This window comes from Lepisma saccharinum, chromosome 2, assembly GCF_977018435.1.
Source record: "Lepisma saccharinum chromosome 2, izLepSacc3.1, whole genome shotgun sequence".
Classification (NCBI taxonomy): Eukaryota; Metazoa; Arthropoda; class Insecta; order Zygentoma; family Lepismatidae; genus Lepisma; species Lepisma saccharinum.
This window is the reverse complement of record NC_139230.1, coordinates 66,943,385-66,969,943: the sequence shown is the minus strand read 5'-3', so window position 1 is coordinate 66,969,943 and position 26,559 is coordinate 66,943,385. Positions and strand designations below refer to the sequence as shown.

Here is a 26,559-nt window from a genome sequence, read left to right as displayed (position 1 = left end):
AGCTCATTCATCTATTAAACAGAACGCACATGCTCACGAGCCACACTTTGCCACAGTTGATATACACTATCTACCAAAAAGTAATTGGGCACCTACGATGGTGGTTAATTTAGTATCTAATTTGAATCATTTAGTATAATTTAGTGAGACCACTGGTGGTTGTTCGTGGCACAATGAACTCACAGGCATACTGTACAATACTAGACAATGAAATGCTCCCAACCTTGTGGCATTTTTACGGAATGGACCCCTGTTACTTCCAGGATGACAATGTTAGGTGGCATGTTTCGGAGGCTACTATGCAGTGGTATGCAGACAACAATGTTCACCGATTGGTCTGGCTTGCACAGAGTCCTCATTTCAATCCCATAGAACAGCTTTGGGAGGCATTGGACTGGCGGGTGAGGTCTCGGGAGATGCGGCCAAATTCCATTGTCCAACTGAGTGAGATCTTGCAAGAGGAATGGCGACACATTCCAATGGACGTCCTCCACAAACTAGTCGAGAGCATGCCTGACAGAGTGGCTGCTGTTATAGCAGCAAGAGGTGTCTCCACGAGGTTCTAACAGGGTTCGCACCACCAGACAACCATTTTGTACACGTGCCCAATTACTTTTTGGTAGATAGTGTATATTGTAAACAAGTTTCTCTTCTTACAATAATATATGGAAGCCTATTCCTGGAAACATACGCATCTTGAGGATGGCGTGAACACACTATATTTCATTTAGCTATTTCTATCATTTGGTTGAAATTTCAATGCGAAAGATTCACACAACAAATAATAGCAAACTTAATTGAAAATTTAATTACAATTTAATCATCATTACAATAATTATGAGGTAGGTTTTAATTAACTAGCAAAAGTCAAAGTGAAAGAATAGTACATATTTTATGAACTCATTATTTCAGTTTCTTTATTACTTGATTTATAGAAATGGAGATAATTGCATGCTTCATGCGTATAGACATTTTAATTACTTATGTATAATGATTTATATTCTAAATCCGATAGTACTTCTAATTTTCTTTCAAGTTCACCATACGCTTTATGTTCTAGATTGAGAATTCCTCCTATGTTTTTCTCTGGTTTTGCGCTAAAAGCTAGGAGAGTAGAAGTGTGGTAACGTTAGTAATATTTTCCTGAAGATCGGAACCATTTATCCAGTGATTACTGCAGGGAATTCAATATCCAAAAGGCGAAAACCTTATTTTAAACTAAGTGCACGTACGCAAAATGAAGCAAGAAAATCGTGATCAGTAATACGTCACTATTTTATACTTCAATTACCCTACGGTATAATTAGCGCTACTAATTGTCTACTTACCAACACACGGATTAATCCAAAGCAAACGCTGCCAGCCTACGCAATCATATATTTGAGTTACATCGGTGCCCTTACAGGCACAGTTCGAGCGGAGTTCGGTGCCCAAGATATTCAACATGCTATCTCGACAACCAGAGGGTAGCCCTGCACATTTCTTTGTAACGCTGTCCACTGCACATCCTTGTTCATAGCTTTCTAGACGACTCCTGGAAAAAAGAAGAAGAAACCTCAATTATGTATTTCTAACTAAATTTAATGGTCCATAAAATGGCTCATTTTCACTATATTATGAGAGATCAATGATGGAAAAAGAAAGAGAATGCAACTTCATTGTTAATTGATTAATATTCACTAAATGATCGAAAAGCATTAAACCAAAAGAAAATTAGAAATTTTACGCTAACTGATAACTAAAATTGGCAGTAGGAACGGCATCATATTTGGAATTAGTTAAGATGGTATCAAACAGAAAAAGTAACCCGACAAAATATGTGTGCTATATGTGGTCACAAACTTTGAAAAAAATATTGTGACAAAGTAATTGTAGAACACAACTATGTTCTTTTATACTTTTTTCATTTTTATTTTGTTTGGTGTGAATGAACAGACATTTTACGCAAAGTTTATACTTGCATGCTTCATAGAAACATTATCTTTATCGCATTTTATCCTATTTCTATCTTAGGGTATATATATATTATATACAGCTACGCAATAAAAATGAAATTACCCGTATAAAATCTCAAAAGAAAATTAGTTTGAATTTTTTAGTACGTTTCTTGCTAAAATAATGTTTCTTTTTAATAATTACACATATTTCCACTTGTTTCTTTACTGGAAATAGCTTTCACCCATTCACCGTTTCTTGCAAAAATAGGTTTACTTACTTGCAAGTCGCGTCGCTTCTACAAGTGTTGGCCAAGGTGTGACAGGTTGGAAGAGGCATTCCTTGGATTCTCTGCGCACATTTTGGATGCAATTTTTCTTGAGCTTCGAGACATTCATCATGTTTATTTCCAGTTTTTCTGAAAGAGTAGAAGTATATATTTTTTCAGTTGTGTATGCATTTTTCCTGCACAAGAAACATGTGTTTCAGTATCAAGATGATCATTGAAAAGGCATTATCTTTAAGAAGAGAGAGTGAAATATCCCCACGTAAGAGTGTATCTTGCTTAGTTGGTATTATGTGCGTCTATTGACTTGAATTCTTTTGCATTAAGATAGTTGTTTTGATGATGAAGCAGACAATTAAAAGATGAAGCTAAGTCTAATCAGAAATTTGTGATAAAGGTAGATGATTGAGAAAAAATAGAAGAATTATGGAGAACACAAGTTCATTGCTTCAATGTAACTGAAAGAGAGTAATATATTATTTGTTCTGTCTTTGTTATTTAACAATTGAGACTCTTCTCGTGTTACCTCAATTACGTACCAGTTACTACATATTTAATTGTAACTCACAAGTCATAGATGGACATATTTATAGCCTTGACTTCTGCATAAAATTATAATAGACAAATAAGAACTTCGCTAAAACATCTCCGCATTTTTCAACGAGCGTTAAAACTATTGATACGATTCTTGCTTTTGATATGTTAATCACAAACCATCAAACAAATAAAATGCATCGTGTTCATTATTATTATTACTACATTATAAAGAAATTCATTCTAAATGTATCAAATATTGTTCATTGTGTCAGATTTCTGAATTAGTGATAACATGGTGAGAAACTTTAGACAATTAACACAATATTATAGAAAATAAATTACAAACTTTCGAACTTTTAATTTCAAACTAAGATCTATTTGAAATTGAACGTTAATAAAGTTCAAAGTCGATTCTATCGATGCGTGGGAATGCCAGTAAAGAAAATAGAGAAAAAACACCGATATTTAAAGACACTGATCAATGAACCATTTTTCGAAAGAGATGAACGCCCTGAAATTTAATGCTTAACCCCCGACTTGAATTTCCCAGACGAAAACTTAATGGAAAAGCGACGCTTGAAAAATTGACCACCATTTAACAATTCCATGTCTGGCCGCTATGGGTATTTTTCCCTTCCCTCTCAACTCAGAACTCAGTACTTATTCCACACTATAATTCCGTTGTGTGGCAGAGTCCTACTTATTATTAATATACTGGGTGAAGCTTAAATTTACAACAAATTAAATTGCTACTGCACGTTCTGTGGATTCGTCGTATGCCCTGAATTCCCTTGTGAGTACGTCCGATGTGTACAGTTCACTTGCGCTGTATTAATTTTAGGCATAAATTTATATTTTAAATATAAAGTTTTCTCTTTCGCAAATTACCTATGAAATTGGCCTGGCCATTTCGATGCAAGATATACTCGTACAATGTAAAGTAGGTATGTACTTCATGACATACTATATATAGATAAAAAGTACAAGTTTAGATTACAATTTGGGCTTACAGAATATTTGTTAACCATATATTCAAGCAATAGGCACAAATTAAATAAAATTAACCCATGAGATAAGATTTTATTAAAAATGAAAATAATACAAAACTTTAATCAACATATATAAGAGTTGACTGGCACTCTTGCATCGCACAATTTGTACAAAGAATTAGTAGTCATCCATTTGAACAGAGGACAAACATATTGAGACATATATAGTTTGCCACCGATTTGGTTTAAAACTTCTAGTAAATGGTAATAGAGAATAAAATTACATATATATATATATATATCGTCCCCCATTACAACCACTCACCATTCTAATTTGCACAAAGAAGAGACTACGTGCCGACATCAATAAATTAGTTTGTTACGTTAATTGACACTTAATCCAGGGATTTTGGTTTTGAATTCTGAGCATGGCATGGGTATTTGGGTTTAATTTTCATCACCATTATTACCCGTTTTATTAAAAAATCAACGTTGTTACCCTGGCGATAAAAATACACATCAAAACAATAAACCACAGAAACTAAAAACTCAGTTTAAAATTAGCAATTTCAAAGCCTACGTAAACTCTGACGAAATACTCATACTTTCTGTTATTTGTTTCCTAATCCACATTGCTCATATTTTCTGTGTAGAGTTGTAAACTTGAAGGGAAACTCTTAAAACACAACGATGTTATAAAGCTTTGACGTTCGTCAAATGAAACATAAGAATCTTTAAAGGCATTCAGTCTCCAATCACGTATTCCTTTTTCATGTAATATTTCTTCTTATACATTTCTACTTCTATAGCTATTAATACCCGGCCTAGTTGGTTAGAGAACATCTCCTGAAGTATAATCAGACACTCGAGCGAATGTCACCGCGATCAATCTACTACTCTAACAAATATTTCCTGTCGCGAAGGTCAATCACTGGACAATCACTTCGGGACAACCCGTCTGTAATTCAAAATACATGTTATGAGTTGCCTATATAATTTAACTACACTATTTGCAGCGTGAATATTGGAAAAAATTGGAAATGCTTGTTTAAGGTACTTTTATTCTGAAATATGCTAATCAGGACAATTTGAAGTTGGATTTGAAGAAGAACTGAATTGTGATAATAGAGGAAATTGCATCCAGGACCCCTTGACTATAAGGTGTACCCTTAACCACTAGAATATGACCTATAAAGGACCTACATTTTTTTTTTGTGTAAAATCCAACATTGTCGAAGGGTGATTCTTCAGCTTTTAATGTACAAAAGTTGTTTGTAAAAAGTTTGAGTTTTACGTAAGTAATTACACTTTCTTTAAATACAATCAATACTGGCTTGTGCAACAGGACATTCGAGTGCTTGTTATTCAGTGTGAAAGGTCCCTTAGAGAGATGAGAAATATTTATTTTAATTAAAGTACTATGTTCATAAGAAAACCTTATAAATCATGCCCTTCTTTCAACCATTAGTTGTTGATGTGGCGTGTGAAACAATTACTAGCAGTGACAATACCACAAAGATACCAAACCTCAACTATTGGTGTGGAATTTTAAATTTGGGATTAGTACACACTGAGATCTTTAATGGCTATGTGAAGTCAAATTTGTACATATGATAGATAGAGAGTGTAAATATAAAGTTGGATAGGAAATATAGCATTGCAATCTAAGCATGCTTTAAGGAAATATATCTTAATAAATCTACCTTGACCCTAACACACCTATGTTATTTCTTGCAACTTAATTTCCAAAGCGCAGGTCTTGGTCGGCCCACATAATTTTCTTCGTGAAATGTTCGTAAATATACTACAAGATATATTTTCTTTAATGTAGTATAACACTGCATGTGTGACTTACATGTTTACATCAATTATTTAATTTTAATGTTAGATTCTTTAAACATGTACGGGGGCCTCCCCATCGCACAGTGGTAGCGTCGTCGCCTTGTAATCAAGGGGTCCCGGGTTCGATACCCGGTGGAGGCACATAGTGGTTCGGATCCTACTTTAAACTGTAGGTCCAGTCCCGATTAGCCTTACTGTGCATAAAGTGGGCTTAAAACACTAAATCAATCAATCAATTTAAACATGTACATTTATGTTGCAAAGTGTATTTTTCTGAAAATCACATTTCTTAATTTCAAGATAAGTTTAGATTATGAACATTGAAAGTAATGCGAAGGCGATCCTATTCCTTAAAATGATGTTCTAATTATGTTTCCGTTAAATTTGTAGAGAGAAACAATTTTCAGGTTCTCAAGGTTTGAACTGTCTGAGCCCACAAGAGAAACACTATTTTTCCAACATTTTTTTTTTTACATTAATCGGAACTATCTTCTTGAAAATATGTATCGCATCGTTAAGAACAATTAAAAATTTTACCACAATGTCTACCAGTCACGTTTCAAGGAAGAAAAAATAGTATCCATGGGATCCTATGAGTTCTAGGCACTTTCAATACATAATGCGGAGAATGTAGCTAAGTAACACACACTATGCTTTAAAACACATTCTCACTGGATCATACAACATGGGAAGTAATTTTCCATGAACAAAACCTACAAAGTACGGGTAGGAGGAGAAAAATCTAGAAATTGCGGGTATCGAAAGTGAACAGGAAAAAAATAGAGTGGTTGATGCTTGGAGAACTTTATGTGAAGTGCATAATATCTTACGAGTTATTTTTCCTTAATAATTGAGAGTGTTTGGTTTGAGATAATCACATTTATAAGAAATATAACTTTTACTCTTAAATGGGCATTCTTATTGAATTAGTGATAAAGTATGCAATCTTTCGTTTGTTATGTACGAGTTCCCACTAATTTCTTTACAAAAAATTACTTTATAATGTTTCCGTCCATCGCTCTATTTCCTATTCTTCAAGTGTTTTCGTACCTAAATCCTCTTTGGCATTGACCACCATGGTGTTTGTTCTATCAAATCACCCGGCATCCAGCATATTCCATTCCAGTGTGTTTTCCGACGATGTTGTGCTCATGCCTTCTTAGGTTAAGTGGCCCTTACTTAATCCTTGTTACGAGAGCCTCCGGTTTGAACACCTGCGCGGTGCAATGGATGCTTTTAGTGCGTGTATGTGAGTATCCTAAACGTTTAATGGTAAACTAGACTTTATTCAGCGGCACGACAGTCTGGCAGTTTCTCGATTGGCGAAGGAAGGTCAAAGTGTCGACTCCTCCCTTGTGGACCTCATATATTTAATGCTAACAGCTAAGAATGAACTTCCGATTCATTATCCCTTATTGTCACCTCAGTGGCCATACCTCTATATCCTATCTGCTCATAAAATGGACTTTACTTTTAACATTAGGCAAGGTTTCTTTTTGTTTTACTCGTTCTCAGTATGTTATTGTAATGTATGATTATATACAGGAAAATGCTTCTGAATTTCCTGTTAGAAGTACATATTTTTAGATACATTTGTTACTAATACATTACACCAAAGGCAAAGGCATCCAAGATTGTGCAGTAACATTTTTCAATAGTTGGCAGCACTGCTGACCACCGCCATTCTGTCGAGGGATAAATCTTGGAAAGCACTATTCACCGGTGTGAAGAACGTTGCTGAACTTTTCTGTTCTCATATTTGAAATCAGGGTGTCGGAAATAGCAAGACATGCTGCTATAAAATAGTGGTTCCCTACCAGAACCGTAAACAATCAGTTTCGTGAACTCAAAGCACAGTTAGGGATGTAATGGGTGTCCCGTCGTGAGGACACCCGAATGTCAACCTCACTTCCACGTATTTTGCAGACTAGCGAGGCTCTGGCGTTTAGACACACAGTTAGTATAATCCTCTGTGGGGCTCGTGTTATTGTTGTCGTTGCATATGTGTGTGATTGTCCCTTCAACAATGTAATCTTATCATCATTCATCCTCATCTTCGTGATTAGCCAAAAGTGGAAGAAAAGCAAAGTAAAATAATCTAAATAAAATGAAATTAAATAAAAGCACAGATATTACTTGACCTTCTGCCTCAATCTCTGTTTTAACTCTACTGACAATTCTTGCTGCTTGCAATAGGATTTTCACTGCATGGATCTTATTTGATATTTGTCTCTTGTAACAAACATTTTAGAGCATATAATGTAAAAATGTCACATATGTTTTTTTAAGATTTGAATATTATCTAAGCTAACTTCATATTTGATATTGAGTTCCCAAATATCAAACTGCCAGGTCTGTCTACCTGAGTCAACGCCCTCCTGTTCCCAAGGACAATCTTGTAAGCAGTACTATAGTGGAACCACAAGGAAAGAAACCTGCGCAGAACCTCATTGCGCTGGCGGGTGGAGGAAAGAACAGGGGGAAAGAGCCTTCATCCCGGCTCACGGCAGTGTTGCCAGACCTATGGATTTCTCGGGAGAATTCCTTAATAAACTATTGCTATGGAACCTCCAACGGCCTGCTCAAAAACACGTTTCCTGCTCATCTTACTTGAACATGGAGGGGAGAGGTAGAGTGGAACTCCACTCAGCCATGAAAAGTGCTGTTTGAACTGTGAAATTATGCCAAACGATACTCAATTGTGCTAGGACATTATTATTATTTTATTACTATTACTATTTTTAGATGCTTGTATTTTATCCAATCCGAAAATCTATTTCTATTTTAGTTATTTTACGTCGCTTTTGTGTCTCTACCGATAAGTACGACAATATGGATGAATGAAAAACTGATGAAATGGATGAAGTGACACAGACAAGTGAAACGTCCTCGCCTTACTAGGTAGAAACACTGACTTCGTAGCGTGGGCAAATTATTTTATGTATGTGTGTGTGTGTGGGTTGTGTGTGTGTGTGTGTGTATTTCTAGCAGATGGGGAGGATTAATGACACCCTAGCATAAGCGTTGCTATCTTGAATTATTGAGGAAGACATGCTGTCTAATTCACCAAATATATTTCACATACGTAATGCATTTTCTCATTATGGTGCAGGACGCGTGCCCACCCCTAACGATAGCTGTACACCGAACACCATCAGAAGGCAAATTAATTTGTTATTGTTAGCATTCGACTTGAAAGTTTGTGGAAAATGAATGTTCACGTAAAAGTATCTATTATTTCAGACGTATGAGTTGATTTCAGTCACAGTAATTTACATCCATTTTTATAATAGGGATGTAGGAACGTAATAATTTCAAACTCAAGTGGTGTTTTCTGAGAGGGCAACATTATCACGGGGTAATATGCCTCGTTTACCCGCCTGATAAAAATACATTGTTTCCCCCTCGCTGGAAAAAATCTGTGGAAAAACCCTTGTCCCCCAGTGCGCACGCCTATGCCGCCCCCGGCCCCCCGAGAACGTTGTTCATTCGCTACTATTAGATCATCGGATTTTGTAGCAGATCTTCTGGTTTCCCAAGGAACAATCTCCCGATTTTTTCAAGCCTAACCTGACAACAATGCCCCGAGTACCGATAACGGCAGGGAAGATGCGCGAACGCTTTTGAGGGAAGGTTTTTTTCCTTGTGGTCGAGCTATACGTTCTTCTAATGTCATTTTCTTGGGCATTGTTATTTCTTAAAACATTTTGACTATATGGACATCAAAAGTTTTCAAATTATTGGAATAATTTATACATGTCTGTATATGCTCGCTACCGGTATTTATGTTTTTCAATTTCGGATTTTGTAACACCCATCTGATAAATTATAATTTAATTAATATTTTCTGGCATGTTGGACAGATCATGCAGATAAACGGGTGATTATATTCACGAAAGAACAAAGTGCAGTGCAAACTGCATACCTCGGTGGGATTCAACCCACAGCATGACGATCTGGTTCGCGTCATTCCAACTCCTACAACGCACAAGCTTGCGGTCAAAATTGAAAACAAACATCAAGTTAGTTTGTTCAGCAATTGGTCACATGTAAAAGTGTACTCAGCACGGAATTCTTAGGAGATAATGTTTCGAGATTTCCTTGTGTAGTTCCCTACGATTTATATTTGTTGACATTTTCTTTAAAATGCTCGGTGTTTGAAAGCAATGTTGACCATTCAAGATGTCTAAAGGTTTGTTATAGTCCACTTTATTCTTAGATGAGCTAATCTGAACTGAACCTACAGTTTAAATTGGGATTCAAACCACTGTGCAATGTATTTCCACTAGGGATCTTACCAGGAACGGCACGATTACAAGGTGACAGAGTTACTACTAAGCTATCAGGGAGTCCCACCATTCAAGATTTGGTTATACATATTATTTTCAAATAAGATATTAGTGTACCTGGAAGGGAAATTTTTCGAAAATTATTGTAATGGAAAAAACTGCTAAAATTCCTAACTGGATTGTTAGGAAAAGGTAATGTCGGTTATGTATTTCTTTCCCAATCACAATATTTTGTTGAAAAAGTATGAAAATAATGACTTCATTTCTTGTGAAATATTCAATTCAGATATTCCAAAGCGGAAAATACACTATTACGTTCTCCCTGACGTTGGAATCTGAAATCCCTCACCATGTGATATGAACTGATCTCGAGATGCATGTCGATCTATGTAGCAGAGTGGTTAGCGTAGCGTCAGAATACTGTGGAAAGTATTAATGTATTTGTCTCATCATGTATTTAGTCAATTCATCACTGACCTTCGTCGTTAGGCGATTAGCCTAAGGAGGTAGAAAGGTGACGTAAATTACACGAAGTGTACTGGAGAGGAAGTGCTCTCAGTAACAACAAAATGTGCATCTACGTTTAGCCTTTGTTTAAATGTCCAGACATCATACTTGGAACATAAGAAATGAAAGTGACAGGAATTTTGGGGCATTTCGTGGACTATACTAGTGAGTGGCTTAGGAGTGTAGTGGAGACGAAGAGAGTTATAGTCGATAACGTTGTGACCATGCTAATTGTGGTAAGTTATGAGCATTTGAACTGACATATTTTAACCTGGACGGGTTTATTAATGTGCAAATAATTAGAAGTTACTGCAATTTTTAGTTTTCAATTCGTGGTTAGCTACTTAACTGGAGGTTGAGTGGCAGTTAACTCTTGCTTTATCTAAACGTAATTATCTAAAAACTCTCACAACTGAGTTAACTGCGATGTAGCCCAACATTTCCAGGTCATCTTGGATGAAGGGGTTGACAGACGTAACAGCCGATTATGAGAACATGGTAAATATTTTCCTGCGGCGTTGCCAATGTCTGGTAGTATGAGTCAGTACAGTTATGAAATGGTGGAGAATATTCAACAATTAACATGAAATTAATGTAGAGGATGATTCACCCTGGTTGAAAGGGCATAGAACATTCATCAAGGAAATCACGCCATTATGTGAATACAGTGACGATCAATTTAGAATACATATTTAGATATGCCAGTCATATGGAAGAGGATGAATATAAATTACTCTGTTCTGAACAAAAAAAAAATCGAATTCACGTTTGAATCTGTGGAAATTTGCGTTGTTTACGAAGATCAAGACGGGCACCGTGGAACGCCGTTGTCCACTACACCAGCGGTTCTCAAAGGGTGTTATGCGGAGCCCTTGGGTTCCTTCCTCAAAGACTCAGCGACGGTTTCCGTGGAAAATCTGTTGTGACACCTTCATGTTCGATAGTGAAGAAACAGGGAAAATCCACAATTTTCTCAATTCCTTATGCAATGAAATACGAGTATATACACACTACACACTATTCAGGCTTTCTTCATGATCCATACTGGAAGCATAGTTTTTCTTTATCCTTCGAACAGCGTGATAACGGTTTCGAAACAGGCAGGCAAACCAAAGCTCGACCTTCGAAGGTGTGAGGTCTCTGCGGTGTTACGATTACACCATCATATTTATCACAATTTCTGTTCTTCGTTTTAATTCTTAAGCTTGAGTTGTCTCGGGTAAAGTGACGCGTCCTACGTCATGCTAAAGGTAAGGTAAGGTAAAGTTCACCAGGCACACATCTGACACATTATTGATCTGATATCTGACACTTCTGAAAAAGCAGCGTTTGGTAAACTACTGTTGGGTGAATTTTGGTATAGTGTATATAAACAGAACCCAGGTTTATCACAGAAAGCTCTTAGCTCTTCCCCTTGTCAGCACGTATTTATACGAGACTGGCCTCTCAACTTACATTTCCACAAAATCGAAGTATCCCAGCGGACTGGACGCAGAGGCGGACATGCGACTGGAACTCTCCTCTATCAAGAATTGCACTGGACACATTGAGGTCGATCACCTCTTTCTTACGAATTCTTGTCATGCAATTGTAGTAGTATTTCTGGCTTGATTTCTATTGATTATATTAAATAATAATGGATTGTTTTACCGGATACCTTGAATATCAGAAACATTATAAACGTACATGTTATACTTTACAGAAACGAATTTTCGGAATTCACATTGACTGTATAAATATAGTATTGCACTGACGGGCATAGAAAAATTGTTGGGACTCTGCAGCTTCGTCTTTGGGTGAACAGGGCTCCGTGGGATTAGAAGTTTGAGATTCGCTGTACTACAGGAAGCTGCCGAAACGCTTTAAAGAGAAAGTCGAAAGCTCATTGTTTGGCGTATTTGGTCATGTTCGAAGCAGCAGCTGCCGCCTCATAAAGCACGCTTCCACCTGCGGAATCTCTGCACCGTTATAGTCTGATCTGCGACACAGGTGAGGTTGGAGGAGAGTGCCAGCGCTACGCTCGGCAGCCATATTTCAACTTTCAGTCTTCGTGGCGGAGTGGTTAGCACAGCGCGCTACGACACCAGGAGTTGCGGGTTAGAATCCCGGTCTTGGCATGGGTGTTTGCGAGCGTTCCTTCATTAATTTCAACATATCATCGCTCATCCTCATCTTTGCGATTAGCCAATAGTAGCAGAAAAGAGAAGTAAAATAAATCAAATGAATCAATCAATCAATAGCCCGGAACAGATGACTGATATTCTTTAGTGTCGCAAACCTCTACATATCAGTGGTTTTCCCCGGGCCGGCAAATTTAACAGGATTTCCATTATAAATATTGACAGTTTTTTAAGTATAGGTTCATGAGTAATTTTAGTTGTTTTCATGGTAATTGAATAGGGTGTAAGTACATTCTAAGACCGTTGCAAACTAGGAGACAGGTACATATTAGTTTTATATTACACTATTAATGACAATCGATATAAAAATTAAGTATGAGTCGAAAATAAATGGTAGGTAAACGTATCCTTCCTTTTGAACTTACTTGCAGAGAAAGAAAACAATGGAAACAGATTGTTGGATAAATGGTGCATCAAGTTTACAACGGACCACTTAATGATGTATATAAAAACAACTCACTGTTGATGTTTTATACTTCTTTAAATATTATATAATCAAGAAGTCCTACATCACCTTTCCCAAGAGGCTTCTGTATCTATGCTTTGCTCTGACGGTCAAGACTGACTACCCATAGTGAAACGACGATGAATTATGGATTGGGAGTGTTTTCTTGTCCCGGAAAGTTGCAAAACTGTTACGGCAAAACATTTATGGGAGACTTAATCTTGGCATTGTTACCATCTTTATACCAGAATATCACTAAGTTTTTTAAAATTGTATGAAAGGCGAAACCTAAAACGTTAACACATTTACGTACGCTAATATTAATTAGTAGCCACAATGCAGAAATTTCAAATCGATAATAAACAGAGAAAAAGTACAAAATAAAATAAAATAAAATTAAAACTCTTATAATAGAAGGACAGAAACATCTTCCAGCAAGCATTTGCACACATAATTACAGTAATTGAACTCTAGTGTTGATACATGACCTCGGTGCATTTGTTTTTTTTATCTTGACATTACAGAAATTCTTCTTCGCCAGAGATATACAGACAAAGCTTACCTACGCATCCAACTAATGAATAATAAATAAGTGTGAATTTTAACAAAGTTTGCCTTGTTTTAAGTCTACTTTAGGTTTGATAGGCTAATCTTAACTAGAGCTACAGTATGCGTATAGTGGGATCAAAACCACTGACAAATGTATGTCCACCAGGATTCAAATCTAGTGCCTCTTCATTACCCTCTATTACAAGTTGACGCTATCGAGGAGACCTAAAATATTTGTTGTATTCACTTGACTCATCTGTTGGCTTTGCATGTATTTATACATGATCCCACTTTAAACTGTAGGTCTAGTCCCGATTAGCCTTACTGTGCATAAAGTGGACTTAAAACACCAACTCATTACAACTCATTATGCATTTATACATGTTTGCGCAAACATGATTTTCGACATGGATATCCCGATGATGTATTGGTAAAATTCTCACCTCATATCTAGACCTCGAATTTTAGATTTTTAACCAATTTTACCTCTCCTGGTAAATAATAAATAACAAGTTTCGTCAGCGTTTCATTAGAAAAACGTAACAACTGATGAACTATTATAGTGCCTAAAATAATCTTTTTTGCTTGTTAGAATCTATTTGCTTCATGCGCCTAAATCAAAACTTTCTTTTTTAGGTCTTTATACATTTTTTAAGGTTTTACAGGATTTTTATATCACGCAGAGGTATTTGCTGTTTGCTGACGAAAAATTCAATAACTAACGTGTTTGAAATATACTCTTTGTCGATTTCCCTCTTTTCAAGTCCATGATGTCCTTTTTTTTAAAAGCCCTAAACAAATCAACATGTCTCTCGCTGCTGCTACGTGCACAGTCCAAAGTGCAAACTTCTGATTCATGTGGTCTTGCTCACCTTCGAGTCATTTCGGTGCTTTGTGGCATTCAATATTTTCGAAGTAATGTTTTAAGATTCAAATTTGCACCACTGACTGTTTTCTGTTGAAAGATCATTTTCAGCATATAAGATGATCCTCACAGACAAAAGGCGGAGTTTGACTGTGGATAACATGCAAAAGATTGTTATGTATTCAGGGTGGCCACTCTAGGACCATGATAAAATTCAAGTATAATTCTCACCACCCACACACAGACACACGTTGTGATTCCAATATATCCAAAAATTCTAATTCAAATCAATTAAACGGTATATATATTTAAAATATTTAATTTAAGTTGCGGAGTTTAATTTGCCATTTCACATCATCAGACTCGAAATACATCTACAAACACAAGTCACAAATGTTACGGGATACACTAATCTACAAAAAATTGTTAATTGTATTAGAATTTTAAACTCAAATTTACTTAATAAACTTCAATACATCTTATCTTTCAATAATATTCCGTCTGTCAGACAGATTGTTTTGCAAAGGGCACTAACAAAGTAATCGCATTGAGATAATTTTGTTTTATTTTCCACGCTGCTCCTCGATAAAATAAAAGGTAAACTGCGAAAAACTTGCCTTGGGGCATTTAAAAACATGTATGGGATTTGGATTAATAAAAGTTGCAATTTTTCTCATCTACAGAGAAAAATTCACGCATGAGCCAATAATTCACGCAGAATTCGCGGCAAGTAGCCACCGTGGTATTTGCAGCAAATTATACATACGTAGTTCATTTTTTATGTCAACAAGTAACTTTTACTAAAAGCTCAAGTATCGTATTACAATAATTTGTCGATAATTTTGAAAATGATGCATACAAATGCAAATTTGGTTGTTGTGCGAGTTTTAAATTATTAATATATCTTACGGTTCTTTTGAAATTTTGTTTTTAATAATTCTATCTAATCAGTATTTTTCAGGAATTTTGAACTATTTTCAGTTTCTTGGAATCTAATTTAGGATTTTTCGAGCACAGATTTCACAGATTTAAGATTTTTAGAACCTATTTTTGGAATTTTAGAACCTATTTTAGGAACCTAAAAGCACATTTTAGAACCTAAAAATTCAAGGTCTCTTTATAACCAAGGGGTCCCGGGTTCGATCCCCGTTGGATACACATAGTAGTTTGGACCTCACTTTAAACTGTAGGTACAGTCCCCACTAACCTGTCTGTGTATCAACTTAAAACAAATTTGAACTTTATAATTTTCGACAAATGTGTTACTCAAGTGCCTTATCCTAATGGAGATTATGTAGATATATCGAAATCAGAAAAGGCACAACTGCAATAAATACATTGCTTCTAAATAAAATCTTTTCTCTTCTCATAAACCACGTCTTGCTGGTTAAGAACAAAAGATTTTCCTAACGAGTCTGTTGTCTAGTGGTAATAATGAACTCTAACCGGTTTGGACAAAGGGGCTGCATGTAATTTCCACTTTTCTTTGCATTATATGGTTCTGCGACGACAAAGTAGTTTCTTAGATACTGTTATTGTTTCGCCGTTGTGTCCATAGTTAAGAGATTTGGTACGCGACAATAAGAATTAAGACATTTATCCTTCAATTGGCGATTATTGATAGTTTGGTATTTTAATCGTATTCAAACTCACGCAAAACATAATATTCGCCTGTTCCTTCTTATATTCTAGAAACACAGTTAGTTATTGGATATCTACTATACGTCATTTTTCCGTTTGTGAATGACCGTAGTTGACGTCTAACAATGTCGGATTTCTTAGCATGTAATGAACTTGTCGGTTATGTGGGAAATTATACAATGATTTAAAAAGCTGGGCTGTGTTTGAATGTTGTCTCTTTTGTGACACTTTTTGGCTAATCGCAACGGTAAGAATTAGTAATGATTTGATGAAATTGATGAAGGGACACTCACAGAGAACACCCGTGCCAAGGTCGGGACTTGAACTGTAGACATTCGGTGGTGAGAACGAAATTCGACCACTTAACGCGCTGTCAACGAACCGGCTAAAATAAGATAAATTGTTTCAATTCGACTTCTATTTTGCACCACTACAAGAGCATCACGTTACAAAATAGATGTTGAATATGTATAGTTTGAGCAAATCCGTTCATATATATGAACGGAAATGCGCGCAAACAGAAGCTTAATATTAATAGACCGTGAAAACATCAATTAAAATTATCTACTTTGACAACCTTTCATTCCCATTTTTAAATAAATGAAAAATTAATTCTCCAGATAATCACATCCTGCATTATAGTCATTATTTTGAAGACGATAAACGGATCACCTTCACTTCGATTGCTCTTTCATTAATCTCTGTCCCTCGTTAGTCTTTTGTTCGTTGTAATTATCTCGCGCCGTTGTAACAAAGGGTGCTCAAAGGAAGCAAATTCGAGCTCAATCAGAACCTTCATTTATTAGTGCCAATGGCCATGCTTTCAAAATTACTCCTTACTCTTTTTGTAAGAAGAAATGGATTCCATTTCTGAGAAATCTATTCGCTGGAAATAGCAAAGGTTAAAGGCTAGGATATATGTTTTCAAATTTAACTTTAACACCATCAAAAAATTCTCTATCCCGTATACAAACATTCAATTCGATTAACAATTAACAAAATTTTTAACATTTTTGTAACAACGACTGCTGATTTATAAAAAGAAGATAACACCAGACAAATTTTAGTTACAAGCATATAATCAAGAATACCTGGGGAAATTGGAGCATGGTGCTGATCACATCGCCTCCAATGATCGAGAATCGACACCATCTATGTACCTTCATGATACGGTGCAAAATATAGGGGTTATCTATCTATTTACAAAATTGAGAGGTTTTGAAAAGTTGAGTCATTTAGATCTACTTTGTGAAGTGTGGCTATTCGAGACAACGATGACCCAGGGGTCGAACACACATCTTCCTACCCTATTTGAAGCACTGAGGTAGAGACATATAACACATTGTACATGCTGAATGGAAGTACTGCATTCAGAGTTACACAATGGATGATCGAGAGATATAGCTGTGTGTATTATTTATACATATTTCCTATTGTTACTCTTAAGCGCATATGAGTGGTCCCTGACTGTACGCATCGCTGTTCATGTGACGGCACAGATAGCACTTATGCACCTTGTAATATTTGGAATGTTCTTTTTTCCTGTTCTTTATGTGTGCATGTGCGTGCGTATGTATGATGTATACATTAATTCTAGTTGAGCCTCCCAGATGGCGCAGTGGTATTGCAATCGCCGTGTAATCAACGGGTTCCGAGGTCGATACTCGGCGGAGGCACATAACGGTTCTGATGTCACTTTAAACTGTAAATCTATCCCGACTAGCCATATGTGCATAAAATGGACTTAAAGAACCTTCAAATTTCATTCTTGTAAGTGTACAGAAATTTACAGAAAAAAAAAGAGAAAGAAACGGAAAATGCGTTTTTTCACCCCTCTTTTAGTAATATTGAAATTCAGATGTAGCTGTATCATACTTTTTTAGTTCTGGCCAATATTTTGTTAAATACGTAGAGGCAGTGTGGGATGAAGTTTTCTATGATCTGCAATTCAGGACGCAAATGTCAAAAGTTAAAATCTAACATTCGAACACTCCTCCCCCCAACAATGGATTATTCGAGTTCTCCAGTTGAAAAGTCTTCCGGACTTCTCAAAGTAAGTGAAAAACTTTTCACCTTTCATTATAAATTTTGTCTCAACTAAGGACAGTAACAATAGTTTTATCAATATAACGGCTGTAACGAGTGCTGATGAAACAAAACAAGTTACAGGGTGTGCAAAATGCACAAAGTCCGGTAATACTTTTCTTAATTTACTATACAGACTACAAAAGACACAGCTTCAGCACGCATGACATATGAACGAGAAACTCACCAAGTTTGTTTCCACATCACAAATATTCGATGTAGGAACCACGTGTACCATAAAGTTAATTTCTAACAAATTCCATGTTACATGTAATAATAGAGCTCTCGGTATCAATGATACAGATTTCCATGACCTAAGTTTTGAACGTCGCAGTCGAATTACGTCCTTATTGATATTAATTATTATTAAGTAAATCGCACCACCTGAATTTCCGTATTTCCGGGAAAAAAATTCACTGTAGTGCATATAACTTTCTAACTTTCTGTGCCTAAAAAGGCCTTTCTATAAACTGTGAACAGGGGATAATTTCAATTTATGCCGTAAGTTACAGCTATCTGAAGTTCAAGTTGCCCACAAAAATAGTTCAATACCATGCTTTAATATAAATCTTATCATTTTCTGGACACATACCGTAATAAAAAATGTTTATGCAGTACCGAAAAGAAGACAATCGACCGGTTAAAACAATGCATAAAACATTAATAGTATCTGTGCGATCACAGGAACAGAGAAGAGCGAAGTCATGGGGCATTCATTATGAAATGAATTATAGATTTTTCTTTGATTCATTATGAGAAATGTACAAATTGCTGCTGCAATAGATCTAACAAGATTTATAATATGTAAATATATAAAAAAAAATAGGCCATAACGTAAGAAGAGAAAAAAGATCGCAAACAGTTTCACATTATTCTTGTACGTATATGGTATAATTTCAGGACAGTGACAGATGTTTGCTATACAGTATTATTTACTATTACAAACAAGTAATTTTAAATTGTTCTCACATTATGTGATTACTTTTGTATTCGTTTCAGATTATGAACATTGACATGAAATGTATTTAATTTCAAATGAAAACCCCTGTGAAAATCAATTACTTATCTCAGGACTGTAAACGTAAGGATACCAAACTATTTGCTAAATAATAGCTATTAGATGTATTTAATTTAATCCTGCTTAACTTTCTTTTCTGTTGGTAACTACAATCTCATACAATGTTGGGAAAGAATTGTGTTCAATGGACATTTTAAATTGTATAACTTATTATGCATTATAGTCCAGGCAATTTACAATTTGACCTGGGCAAAATTGCTTCAGAAGGTTTTTAAACAGTTTCTAGCACAGAAATCATTGCTGAATAACATATCCAAAATCAGACAAAATCGGACCACCGAAAAAATCACCAAAAACGGATTTCAAAATGTCGGATTGGCTATTTTCTACTAAAGGCAAAAATAAAGTAATTTACACATTTTAGAGAGAGGTAATGCTTTTATTTACATTTAATAATATTTAAGCTAAAACTGTCTTTCAACAATATAACATTTCTGTTATAATTTTTATATTAAAAGTTATTTATAGAAGTTAGAAATTGAGAAAATAACAATTCCTTCAAATAAAATTATTTTTTAAGTTCTCGTGATTATAAAGTCAACTTCTAAAGATGGACAACGTTTAATTAATCGTCTTCATCACTGTAAACACTGGCGTACACATGGGGGGAATTGGGTTACAGTCCCTCCCGAAAGTTTGAGAAAAATCAAAATTTTTAAATGAAAGCAGCAAAGAACTTGGGAAAAACCAAAGTGCTAAATGCAAATCCTTCTTTTAAATTAATCCTTAGATTTCAATTTTGAGTGAAAGTTCCAAATATTCAAAATATTTTATTGTGTATCCCCCCAGTAGGACGAAGATAATGTCAATTTTTACAATTCCAACCCTCTCCCCCCCCAAAAGGATCCTGCGTACACTAGTGACTGCCATCATATTATTATTGCAACCATTCGCCACGAGCTGTTGAAGAGGACAATTACCCTTGCATCCACATCATGAAGTGTCATCAAGATTCGACGTGCAGAAACAGCAAACCATCTTAAGGAGGAAATCTGGATTTAGTGGGTGTACAGCATAGCAGGAATTATTCTTTATATACCAATCCCACCCTTGTACCTCGATCATCTCTTCTCTGTACTTCCAGATTCTTATTTGAAAGTGTGTGCGAAATTTATGGTACTTTGTGGACAAATCGGTAAGTGACAGACACTCAGGTATAACAAACGATGAACCTGCAGCTATATTTTCAATTAACATTCGACGACATAGTTCTGGATTCCAACAACAAGCTCAGTCATACAACAAAAGCATTTATTTTCTTCCAACGGCTACAACATCTGAATGTTGGCAGGAATAAAAACAAAATGAATTTGCAGCTGAACGGAGTTCAGTTACTTTCATCAGTTTGTCTAATGCTGATGATTTCTCAATCGAACAAATTCTGGATGTGGTTTCGAGTTTCTGTTTTAGGTCCACTTTATTCACAGACATGCTAATCAGGATTGGACATTCAGTTTAAGGTGGGATCCTAATCACTACGCGCCTCCACCAGGTGTCGAACCCTGATCCCATTGGATACAAGAAGACGGACGTTATCACTACGCCATCGGAGAGGCCAGAAGAATTCTAGGTGTGGTATTACAGTGAGTGAAAATATAGAGAAACAGGAAGAGCCTGCGGATGTCACGACCGAACAATGATTGAATTCCGAGGATATCATACACAGTATTGAGAGATGGTGTCCTCCTTATGTCGCTGCGATAGTACGACTTGAAACCATTGTCCTTGGCCTGGTATACAGACGCAAGTCGGCCTCTTCCCTCTATTACTGTCGTACAAATACTTGCATTTTCTGATGACGAGACTGCAGCACGAACAATGACCACATGAGCATCCTCACCTGCGTTATAGCACATCGGTGGGTGCTTCTTCAATGTCTCACCAATAAGGGTAATAATTGCTTGGCTGTTGTCTTCATTATCTAGGGAGTGTTCTTTCTTGCCGGCGCTGAAATAACATTCCTACTGGTCTTTATGCAGAATCTTTTGAGAGTTATGCCCTTGATCGTAGGAAAGCCACTCAGAAACAACCTTATCCTTTCCATCTGTTTTCAGAGTGAAATCTACATAAGAGATTGCAATGGTCTTGTGTGTTTCATTGTTATGCCATAGAACGGAATGTTGGAGAGATCCATCATCCAAAACGCACTTGCTTATACACTGGATTTCTTCAACTTCCATTCGAAAGTTGTTGGTATATTTCAGTATTATATGACCTAACTGTGACTTGTCGGCTCTCCTCAACACACTTTATAATTCAAATGATGCACAAAGCTCGTAAGACATGACATCTTCCAGTGACACCGCCAGTGGTAAAAGTCGTCATTCTCTGAAAGAGTGCTGCATCTACTTGCATATCGTATCCGAAGGGCTCACAATAGCAGCAGCAGCAGCAGAAAATTATACGGTTTTCACTTTGTCAACCGTTTGGCAGAATATTTGAACACCTCTTTCTTAATAATTTTGAATTTTCATCAAAATTAACCTCTGGATCAGCTGTGACTACTGCACTAGCGTTGCAGAAACTTGAGTCAGAATGGAATTAGGATGTGGATTCCAGTTGTACGATTGCATCTTAAATATCATTACGGTCACAGTTTGTCTACTATATCGCATTTCATTGTGTTGTTCACTAATCTTCAACAAAACTCTTAGATATTCTTGCATTACTAAGTTGTAAGTGTATGAAAAACAGCCATGTTTCCTTCTGCAAATCCGCTTCCTCTTGTCAGTCCTCCCTTGCTTTGCAGGGAATGCATTAGTACGAGGTCGGATCGGAGTTCCACCCAAGGTCCCAGGTTCGAATCCTGGTGGAGGAATATAGTGGTTTGGACCCCACTTTAAACTATAGATCCAGCCCCAATTATCCTTTCTGTGCATTAAGTGGACTTAAAAACTCAAAACTCAATCCAAGTCCGACCCTTAATCTGTCACTTCATGTTGTCACAAATTTACCTCCCAGGAACATTTTCTGCAGGGTTGGATTTTCAGACGAGAAACAACGTTTTATGCAAGTACAGATAAAGGGGCTTGAATAATTGTGATGTCTGGCTGCTGCAGTGGTGGTGAGCATCTACAGCATAGCTTGCAACTGCAAATCGACCACGAGTCGGTTATATCAGCTGTTCTTAAGTTACATGCAATGCTGGTCATTCTTGGTGATAAAATTTTAACTACATCTTATCCATTGTCTAATTTTTTCTGACAAATCGCCCACAATTCGGAGATTTTCATTCTTAAATGGCAAAATATAATTTGACACAACAAGAAAACACAAATTATAAGTAATAATACACAAAATATTAAAAATTATTCACAAGTAAACATAGGTTAGGAAATTCACAATAGCCAGTCCGCCATTTTGAAATCCGTTTTTTTTTTCCCGTGGTCCGATTTTGTCTGATTTTGGATATGTTATTCAGCAATGATTCCTGAGCTAGAATTTTTTTAAAAAGCTTCTGAAGCAATTTTGTCCAGGTTGGGTGGAAAATTGCCTTAGTTTGCCTGGACTATTACCAATCTTTGGCGAACTTGAATGATATTCCTGTTATATTCCTTAAATTGAGAATTACATACATAACAGTCATGCCAGCCACTTGCCTTTATTATTGTGCTATGCTTGATGATAAGATATTAGTTTACATGATTTACTAATAACATATTTTTAAAATATCATTTAAGATATTACTTAATGCTACATATGCGCAAGATGAACTATGAAGTTTTCATAATTCATATATTCTGGTATGTAAGGCCAAATTGGTTTTAACCTGTTTCATTTTTATTCTGTAGTGTTGGGTAAATTAATAATATTGTTAAGACGTAATGCCACTCCACACCCACAAATTCATTTGAACAAGTTTGAAAAGCATTATACCACCATTGCCAATGTTAAGAAATTTTCTGCATTTCTCATAGTTAAATAAATTGGTTATCCTTCCAATTCAACACAGGAATTGACAAGGAGATTACTGCTAAGGAGTGATTCGGATGCATTACAACTACAACACACACATACCATTTTTTCGGACTTATTGCACAATTAAACTATTCATACTATACTGCATTCCATTCTGCCAATAAACAATAGGAAATTAACTTAACTGGTTCATTAACCTTAGATAACGTTACTCTATTGATCTCATTGGCAGATGCTCTCAAAAGGCTTCATCGAATGCATGACTATATTCACTTTGAAAACGAATAACAGATTCGAGTTTCAGCAACCAAAACACGCAGTTGCACGGGAATCATTGTGAGTGAGCTGCGTACGTGAGCTGATTCTTGATCTTGGTGTTCTGAGTCTCCCCATCACTGACTGACTCTTGTGCTGTTCACTTCTACAACCGATCGATATTTGGACAGAGTTTACTCTGGAGATATTCATCTAGCACATGCACACATGTACATTACATGCAATATTTCTTCAGAACAAATATGCTGATGATATTTATTCATATTTATTATTTTTCCCTTATTTTTATAATTTATGTGGTACAAAATATCCATATCTTGAAAATAAAATTTATCGCCCCCCTCAAACCTACATTTTGATTGTAAATTTGAGTTCATAGACCAACTTTATCAAACTATAAGTTACATTTATTATATGAAGCCAAAATTGAGGTTATGGTATTCCGACCCATAAAATGGATGCTTCTTCAGATTCTTTCAGTTTGAGTTTGATTCTATGTCTACTTTATCCACAGAAAGACTAATTAATTAGAACTTGACCTACAGTTTTTAAAGTGGGATCCGAACCTCTATGTGCCCCTACCAGGTATCGAACCCAGATCTCTTCAGATTCTTTCAACCTTAAAATCTAGATTTTGAGTATAAACTTGACCTTTTAGGCCAAGTGGATAAAAAGATAAACACATTGTTCAAATCCGCCATTTTGACAAAAATGTCATACCAAAATTAGTATGGCTACACAAGATTTTGTGTAAATTCCATAGGTATGAAACACAAATCCGCAGAGATTTACTGGGGGTATAGGCTGGATCCTAAACTATTTAAGCATAATAATGCTATTGGAGTTATTAGATCGTAGATTGGTATTGCTAGAGATCGTGTGTTGTATATTATTACTGTATGTTAATAATGCTAGGTTGATGTGGATAGTATTATTTTTAAAAACAATATCACACTTTTTTCAAAATGATGATTCAATTTAATAACTCCATGATGATGCTTAATTAAAACATTTCTATGTAGACAATTTGCCAATCACCGTACTGCGAAGCCAGAAATCCCAAGTTAGAACCTTGATTAAGACTTAGATGTATCATTATTTTAAAGGCATGGATGCATATTTTTTTCTCTGCTATCATACATTTAATCGTTCATCATTTATCCTTATCGTCGCAATTAATCCAGGAGGAAGAAAATTACAATTTAAAATAACCCAAAAAGAAGTGACTTTTTTCGTTTATATATTATTCTTGTTATCCAATAATAAAACTCATGGTACCGACTGGCATTGATCTAAGTACATTATGCCAGTTTGCCAATAGGCTCTTAGGTTGCTCGCCAAATAAACAGCCTTGTGTTAGCAACATTGAAAATCTAAAAGCATCTTTGTAAAAAAGAGGAGGGTGCTGTATTCATTCGAGACAAAAAAAGGTTAATATCTAGCTCTACCAGGATTGTTTTCCGAATAGGAAGGAGATCCCTGGGAACTACCCCCTTAATTTGTACCTTCCAATAATGTCTTAAGGGCTGATTGTATACAATAGTTAATCCTCGATTAGCCTGCAAAATTGATCTGCATTCACGTTGAACTCTAATTCTCTGTTGTAAAAAAGTTGAACTGAGATTAAGTCCCTGGGATCTGAGGTCAAAGTTAACCCGCGAATTTTCCCCGATTGGCAGACTTGAACTCCGTACATTTGTTGTACTAGTGACTATGACCTGCTTACGGTTTCCTTTTGCGGATATTATTATGAACCTTATTTTGAGATGAAGTGAAGTATGAAAATATTACCGTTACGCTTTACTGTAAAACGTTACTATCCAACCAAGTCATTGGATTTTTTTTTGCTTAGAATGGAACAGAGCATGTAAATTGTGCTGCATATTATATCTACTGTGCTATGAAGTGAGCACGTTGCATTTTCGTTGGTTAAACTTATTCTCCTCGTGATATGTAGGCTATAGATATATTCATTTTTCGCGATTAGCCAAAAGCGGAAGAAATGCGAAGTAAAATAAACCAAACCAATCAATCAACCAATCAATATCCACTTTTATTTTGATACTTATTTGTTTTATCATAAAAGAAAACAATATTTTGTGCATAATTTCCATTCGAAACGACGAACGTCATTGTTGTTTCAATATTTTTCCTTTCGGGGAAACGCAGACTTATTTTACATTTCAAAACTTAATATATTCTATAATATGCAAGGAATATTTCATATGCAACTTGCGCAGGCAGGAATTCTCCATCTGCAACACGTTACCTTGTAAATCACAAAATAAATACAATAAACCCCTTCTCACATGTACGTACTAAAGCTCCCAATCCGAGTATGACGAAGTTGTAGCATATCATTTTGTAGTATATAGATAATATATATTTTTAAAAAGTATACTCTTCGTGTTAGCATATTTTCTACAATTTGCAACAGATAATTATATATATTATAATTGCTTTCGTCAGAATTGACAAATAACCCACGTGGCACTCACACCAACAATAAATGTTCTATACTGCGATTTTTTAATTTACAGTATGTACGAATATTTACTATGGTCAGCACCTCACACTCATTCTTCCTTCGAATATTAAATAGGCTATATTCATTTTACATTTTGATTGATTGATTGATTGATTGATTTGCTTTATTTTATTTCGCTTCTTGTGCCACTTTTGGCTAACTTGCGAAGATGAGGATGAGTGATGACATGAAGAAATTGATGAATGGACACTCACAAATATCCATGCCCAGGTCAGGATTCGAACCCGGGACCCCATCGTAGCGCGATGTGCTAACCACTCGGCCACGCCGGCCAGCCTATTCAACTTTGTAGAATTGGTAACACCACAAGTATACCTGCGATATGCCGAGATTTATGGATGTTTACAATCGTTTTGACACGTTGCCAAAAGTATGTTCAGATCAGAGATCGATCCAAGATCGATAAATCGATAGTTATCTTCATACAACGTGATAGAAGCGTGAACGTATTCCATTTCCCAATCATAGATAAAATCGCATCTCCAACAGACCCTAAATCGATAAAGGAGTCGATAAGACATTTGATTATGTTTGAGTATCCTCATCAATCTCTTATAAATTGCAGCAGGGAGTTCATTTGACCAGAAAT

At 35.9% G+C, this 26,559-nt stretch overlaps 1 protein-coding gene across 3 annotated transcripts in view; it reads right to left on the bottom strand.

Annotated features, from left to right (window-relative positions):
- Gfrl (Glial cell line-derived neurotrophic family receptor-like) overlaps positions 1 to 26,559 on the bottom strand; it is an 861,280-nt gene that overhangs the window by 75,696 nt on the left and 759,025 nt on the right. For all 3 annotated transcript variants that reach the window (XM_083117425.1, XM_083117426.1, XM_083117427.1), the window contains 2 exons: positions 2,216 to 2,353; positions 1,329 to 1,534 (listed from right to left, as the gene is read on the bottom strand). In XM_083117425.1, the coding sequence (XP_082973551.1) occupies positions 1,329 to 1,534; positions 2,216 to 2,353 (344 nt within the window). The remainder of the gene's footprint in view (positions 1 to 1,328; positions 1,535 to 2,215; positions 2,354 to 26,559) is intronic.